Source organism: Labrus mixtus, chromosome 21 (assembly GCF_963584025.1).
Source record: "Labrus mixtus chromosome 21, fLabMix1.1, whole genome shotgun sequence".
Taxonomy (NCBI): Eukaryota; Metazoa; Chordata; class Actinopteri; order Labriformes; family Labridae; genus Labrus; species Labrus mixtus.
Genome location: NC_083632.1, coordinates 2,285,643 through 2,293,142, shown reverse-complemented (window position 1 = coordinate 2,293,142; position 7,500 = coordinate 2,285,643). Strand labels below are relative to the sequence as shown.

Sequence of the window (7,500 nt, the reverse complement as noted above, 5' to 3'; positions counted from 1 at the left end):
CTTACAGAGTTAAAAACAGATCATTAAGAGCGTTAGAAGAAATATGACATGGAGCAAAAGTAAGAAATTATATATTTATATACATACAAGATCAAAAAGATAAAGGGGGGGGGGCTGCAGAAACATGTTGTGTGCATTATAGAACCTCGATGCTGAAGGAAGATAGGACTGAGGGGCTAATTTTGACAGGGGGGAAATTTCATAGAAATCATTAGATTCTGATCACAAAACTTCGATAACAGCTTCTTTTTTTTTTTAAATGGCTTTGTGTCTTAAACACTCAGGCACAGATATCGATTTCTCAGTTTTTTTTTCTCACATCTGTTGGTTTGAAAGTCTTCCTCTCAGGACTCACCCTCTGATGGTATGACTCTTGGGTTGCTGTCCAAGTAACGCCTCGAGAAGTGTGACAGCACGCGCTCCCTCTCCTGAGTCTCGCCCATCAGGGCAAACTGTCTGAGGAAAGTCCTGCACACACACACACACACACACACACACACACACACACACACACACACACACACACACACACACACACACACACACACACAGAGACATTCACTTTTCTATCACATGTTAAACTGGATTAATGGAGATAGAAATCTAAGGGATGTAATAACTAACCTTTACAACATGTTTTAGAGAAATACGGCATTTTACAGTAAATTATTAGTCTGACAACTTTATTTCCTACTACTGTAGATGCTGTAGATCAGGGGTCTTCAACTGCCAGCTTTTCCTACAGATACTTTGGAGGGGGGGGGGCTTTAAAATATGCTCTCACATAAACCTGAGAGCCGTCAAGCCCGATGTGAGCGAGTAGGCGTCTAATGCGAGTTCTTCAGCGAGATCATTTTTATTCTGGGGGCCGGATGTGGCCCACGCTGTGTTGATGATCACTGCTGTACATTGTGTCTTTTTATTTTTAAATGCAATACCAAATCTGTCCTCTAGAGGGCAGTGTTCGACAGTGGAGAGAATCCACTACTTCATGCTTTTTTAGAATAGAATAGAATAGAATGACTTTATTGATCCCAAACTGGGAAATTGTTGTGTTACAGCAGCAGGTTATCAGATCAAATATAACAATATAAGAATAGATACATAGTAAATAAGCACTTAAAATATATAAAAAATAAGAATAAGAAGAGATTTATACATCAAGGATTTAACTTAACATTCTTGCTGGTTAAAAAAAGAAAGAAAATTAAATACAGCATTTATTCAGGCTCGTCAACTGAATGTAAAAATACTTGCTGGAGGTAAGAAGATTTTTAATAATGCAGTTTTTTGGCATTATTTACGAGCTAAAATAAACCTGTAGGAATATTTTACTATCTTTGCCTCACAATAACATGAAACATATATTAAATACGAGTAAGAATAAATCAGTTTTATGTGTTTAAAAAACATTTTCTCACCTCAGTGCTTGATCCAGAGAGAGGCCTGTGAAGTTGAAGAAACTCAGATACTCCTCTGCTACCATCCGGCTGAAATCGTTGCTGTGGACGGACACACACACAAAAAAAAAAACACGTTAGGAAGGAAAACAAAAACAATAGGAAGGAGAAATAAAAGGCACGGAGCACTTTGGTGAATTCAAAAGCTTAAAAAACATTGAAACAGCAGCTTCCTCCGTTCAGTGAATGGCCTCAGTTTGATCTGTCAGTCAGTCAGTGAGAGAGTGTACGCAGACCGGAGGCCAGGATTTAAAAAAAAAAGAAAAGAAGGGAAAAGATTCACAGGGTGCATCTGTCAGAGAGAGAGGAAACCCTTTAATACAGAATTCTCTCTCATCAGTACGAGCAGGCGGCTGACAGACTGACGGCGCTGCAGAGCACGAGGAGAATGAAGATGGACACAGAAACAGAAACCAGAGCGTCACACAGGAACTGTACGGGAACATGGAAGAGCAGGCGCATCCATTAAATAAACAGAAGACACAACACATGGAGCTTTTAACAAACAACATATCCTGCAGTTTGAGAGTGCTGAACGTGTTCCTCATCACGCTTTTATTGTTCCTACATCTCGATCATTTTGTTTGTAGAGCGCCGATTCATAACTAATGTAACCTCAAGACACTTCACAACTCTTCAGGAGTGAAATGTTGAATACATATGAGCTGGAGTGATGTTTATATTTTGTTGTAAAATATACAAAAGGAGAGCAACAGCTGGAAGATGATTTTGTTGTTGCCTGATACACTTGTATGATGTCTTATAATCATCATATATTTGTTATACATCTGTGTGTGTGAAGTGATGTGTGCACATCTTTTGAATTCTGGACTTTGTATGACCTCCCTGATAAAAAATAAAATTATAAAAATAAATAAATAAAAGATATGAGCTGGAGCAGTGATTTTCTGATTTTCTGCTTTTCTGATTTTCTGTTTTCCATTTGGTTATTTATTGTCTGATGGTTTTGGTTAATCTCTTCCCATTATTTTGTTTTTGTTTTGTCCAAAAACTTAATTTGTTTTTTGCCAATAAGTCCAACATCATACACTGATGGATGAAAAATGACATTCTTACAGTATATAGTTATAAAGTAATAAGGTAAATATTGTTTAAAAACAAAAAGAAAAAATCAAGGATGTTAAGGAGGAAAAGGGTCTCAAGATTATCTGGATGTTTGCTTCAGACGTTCACTGTGGGACCTTTATACCCTCTGTAACTGCATGGCTAACTGTCTGTAAATTGTTCTCAACCATCCTCTAAATAAAGAATTAAAAAAAATAAAAATAAATTACACTATTTAATTTAACTGTGAATAATGCACAAAAATAAGTTGGGGTAGGACCAGAAAAGTTTTTAACATCTTCCTATCCCTTTTTGAACATGAACTATATTTTTGAGTTATTTACTTGTTCCTATTGATCCTGAGGGTCCAGTTTTTTTTGTTTGTTTTTAACATCTTAACATGTTCATTTTCCTTTTCATTTCTTTTTATTTTTTTATTATTATATATATATATATTTTTTTTTTTATTATTATTATTTATTTTTTTACATTTCACTGCACATCTGTTTGAGCATGTGACAAATAAAAATCTTGACTCTTGAACCTGAATAAATGGACTAATAATAATACAAAGAGAGCAGGTAGAACTCTTACAGAGACCAAACTTTACAGTCGCTCTTCCAACTTCAACTTCAATTACAAAAAACTGTGTAATTATATAATGTGAAAAATATGTGTGCAATAACCTCAGGTGCAACAAGAGATGTAGAAAGTAGAGACAAGAAAACATATTTATATTTTCATTTCATTGTACAGTGTTCCCCCCTCTTTGCTTTAATACAGAGTATAGCTTCTGTACAGTTTATTTTAATTTACTTGTTTATTTATTTATTTTATTTGTACTTTTCTCCTCTTTTTTTCTATTTTATATATCATTTTAACTTTTTTGTAGAAGCTGACTCAGGGAGAAACGCACAAAAATTCCAAGGTACCTGTACTGTCCTGTACCTGTGCAAATGGCAATAAACATCTATTCTATTCTATTCTATTGTTCATGAGATTTCAATTCAGAAACAACAAACAGCAAAGATGCTACAAAGAAGAATCTGTTACGGGTTATTTTTGAGCAAAAAGCTAAAGTGCAATAAGTGAATTCCCCGTGAAGCAGTCCCACTCTGGCATCTCTCCCCTCATGTCCACAGCTCATGTTTGTGCATGTGTGTATTTGCAGCCTGTGTGTATTTGCATCATGTGTGTATTTGCATCATGTGTGTATTTGCAGCCTGTGTGTATTTGCATCATGTGTGTATTTGCATCATGTGTGTATTTGCATCATGTGTGTATTTGCATCATGTGTTTGAGAAAGAGTCCAAACCCTCTTAGATTTTTTGTAATCCCCTCGGGAATTAATAAAGAATACAAAATACAAACATGAACAACGAGCAGCTCACTTTTTGCTGAGGTGTCGCGCCACATCGGACTTCCTGAAGCCGTCCAAGTTGAAGAGGCGTTTGGCCAGGCGTTTGGCGGCCGCCACGTCCGCGCGGTTACTGCCGTTGGTGAGGGTGTCGCTGCTGCCCAGACCGAGCCGCTCACTCAGGTCCTGATCCAGCTCCGAGTCTGTCGCCAGGCGGGCCTTGTCCCTGCTGAGAGGGCGGAATCAGAGAGAGAGGGGAGGTGATCCGTTATTAAGATCAGACTAAAATAGACGGAGTGACAGGATATCTGAAGAAAGGGAAGGATTGGAAATGAACATTTTGAGCTGCCGAGTGGAAACTGGGACGACTGGAGTCGATCGGTAAATAATTAAAAAGGAAAAAGAAAAAGGGATCAGAAGGAGAAGAAAGAATGATGCTGGAGTAAAAACTAATATCTCAAGTTTCTCAATAATTAAATAATGCAAATATCAGATCTGTGCAGCACTGATCTTAAATCAGAGCTCCTTTCTGTATGTAGAGTTTCATAAAAACTAAGAGAAGATACAAACAGTCTGATTTAGAGGTCAGATTAAAGTAGCTCAGATAAAAGATAAACACATGATCTTCAAAAACAAACAGAACTTCATGAATGGAGGCAGGAGAGGGACGTTTGAGAGTTATCAACAAATCAATCAAAACCTTAATTTAAACTCCAGAGATCAATGAAGGGCGAGTCTGGGTCTTTATTTAGAGACAGGACGGTTCATAGAGTCAGAAATCAGGAGAGAGGGGGCGCTGGTGGTGCAGTGGTTAGTGCGCACACCCAATGTACAGAGGCTGTAGTCCACCAAACAGGCGGCCCAGGTTCAAATCCCACCTCTGGCTCCCTTCCCGCATGTCATTCCCCACCCTCTCTCTCTCCCTGATTTCCAACTCTATCCACTGTCCTATCTCTACAATAAACGGACAAAACGCCCAAAAATACATCTTCAAAAAAAGAAATCAGGAGAGAGAGAGAGTGCAGGAAAAGCCACAAGTCGGATTCGAACCCAGGCCACCCGCTTGGAGGACTCCAGCCTCCGTACATGGGGCACACACACACTAACCACTCCACTACTGGTGCCCCCAAATGGAGGGATTTTAACACATGATGGATGATTAATAAGACTTTAATGTCAGACAGTCTGAAACAAAATAGCAGACAGCACCCTCTGCTGGTTAAAAGTGAGTATTGCAATATGTATTTTTGCCAAAACGATAAAAACAGCTCATATAGGTATCAATCAATAAAATACAATTCTGTAAAATAACTTTATCCAAACATTTAAAATCAGATTTTAAAAATATCCAAACTGTAAAAAAGTGCATCGACTTTTAGGAGAATTTGCAGGAGTGAATGACGCCTATATTTTGTCTTCATTTAGGATCAAGTTCAACAAGAAAGTATGAAAATCATTTTTTATATTGGAGCAAACTTTGCAGGATTAAACTCTCTGTGATAAATCTCTTTCTGCAGCTTCCCTCGCTCTCTCCTTATCGCTCTCATAAAGCTCCTTCAGCCCGTTCAGAAGAGGAAACTTATTACATCTGAATCATCCTGTGATCATCATTTAAGCATGTTATGTCACTCTGAGCTACTTCTTCTGGCTCCTGTTTGAATATGGATGAGCGGGAGCGAGGTTCTCCGAGTCTAGTTATGATGCTGACATTTGACGAGCGCTGTGTGACGATTCTGGTCACGCACGCCGTCCAGAGGAAAACAATGGCGGTCCAAACAGCTGAGAGCGGGATTCAAAGACTCAAAGAAAGGGGGGGGGGGAAACACTTCCTAAACAAGCAGAGCTGCTCAGCATGAGGGACGGAGCCAAGAAGACCCCACAGTGCAGCGGGCTCTGCTTCCCACACTTCATACTGTACACAAGCAGACACTGTGAGAGCTCGATCACCTCCTCTCAAAGTTCTGAGGAAACACAGACTCAAGATTAACTACAGCTGACTCTCTCTTAAGTTCAAATCTCATCTCGGCATATTCAGTCTGATCATTCTCCATCCGGTCTCATAACTCCTTTACATCCTGGACATTTGTGTTTTTAATGTCAATTTTATCGTTGTGTTGTTACTTTGTTGTTTTTATCTCTGCTGTGTACGGTGACCTTGAGAGTTTTGAAAGGCGCCTTTCAATAAAATGTATTATTATAATTATTACAGCCGGACACAAGAAGCAGCATAAATTTACTCAAGTAGACCTGCTGAACATATGTGCATGTTGTTGCCGAGGTTCAGTCAGAGCTGAGATTGAACCCTCTGGAGAATGATGACTGTTGAGACGTTTGACTGGACGAAGACAAACTTTTTAGATGATGGCGGTGCTGGAGGAGATGTCAGGAGGTCGTCAACGTCAATGAATACAACACGTTTCATGGCGTTTACTTCCAGTTGGTGCTGAGACGTTTTGAACTACAAAGCGCAGAAACCTCGACTCCAAGAAGAGCCATGAGGCGAGGCAGACAGTCTCCAAAGTGCAGGCTATATCCTCTGGGAACCAGGAAATGTCTGCACCATATTTGATGGCCGGGTATTTAATGTGTTATCAGACATTTCTCTAAAAGGAAAAAAACAAAAACACAAACATCTCACAAATGTTGATTTTAAACGTTATGAGGCTCCTCTGGAGGCTTTGCACGCCTGTATAAAAGTTTTGCGCCAATTCTTGAAATAGTTGTGAAGATTGCGCTGTTTTGGAAAGTGTAAAAGGGGGGCACAGGTGGCCTAGTGGTTAGTTTGCGTACCACATGTACAGAGGCTGTTGTCTTCAAAGAGGCCGACCGTGGATCCCGACAAACTCTCTCTACCCGATTTCCAACTTTATTCACCACACTGTCCTGCTAAGCAAATACAACTTTGATGTTGTTTTGATAGCTTGTATAGTTAGTACTAGCTTTGTTACCACAATGACATAAGATTTTATTTATCATAAACATTCTCCTTGTTAAAATAAGCCCAAAAAAAGAACAAGAAAGGTGGACAGACACAGCAGGGTCCCATCCCAAGTTGCTGGATGCTAATGTTGCTAAACGCCCAGCTAAATGAGTGCACAGCAAACACTATTTTTCAGAGTAATTCAGAGGCGTTTGGGTCCAAAGTGGTCCAGTAGTCACTTTGTTTCCCTAAATAAGATCCTCTTTGTGTCTTTGTGAAGTCAGATAAATGTAAAAGAAGCTCATGAGCTCAGTGTGCATGAATTCTGACACCCAAACAAGAGACATGTGATTTTTCCCTCTGGCAAAACATGATATTCAGATCGTCTGATAATTACAATAATAATAATAATAAAGTTTATTTATAAAGCACTTATCAAAACCAACGTCACAAAGTGCTTCACAGAAAAACGAAAAATCCCAACATTCAAATACACAACAATAAAATCAGATTAAAAAAGCGTGAAAAATAAAACAACAGTGCAGCGATCATCCAATGAACAGAGAAAATAAAAACAACCGAGACAAAGATTGGCTAACACCGAGTACACAGGTGACACAGCTTCCTGGGTGGGGACGTACCTGTGACAAGACCGCCTCATTGATAAAAACCTCTCCTCTCCTGCTGCAGATGAACCG

General features: G+C 39.1%; 1 protein-coding gene across 2 annotated transcripts in view; it reads right to left on the bottom strand.

Moving 5' to 3' along the window:
* Nucleotides 1-7,500, bottom strand: part of LOC132955374 (PH and SEC7 domain-containing protein 1-like) — a 90,116-nt gene that overhangs the window by 46,558 nt on the left and 36,058 nt on the right. For both annotated transcript variants that reach the window (XM_061028217.1, XM_061028218.1), the window contains exons 6-8: nucleotides 3,917-4,111; nucleotides 1,422-1,502; nucleotides 356-468 (exon numbers count right to left, since the gene is read on the bottom strand). In XM_061028217.1, coding sequence (XP_060884200.1) covers nucleotides 356-468; nucleotides 1,422-1,502; nucleotides 3,917-4,111 — 389 coding nt within the window. The remainder of the gene's footprint in view (nucleotides 1-355; nucleotides 469-1,421; nucleotides 1,503-3,916; nucleotides 4,112-7,500) is intronic.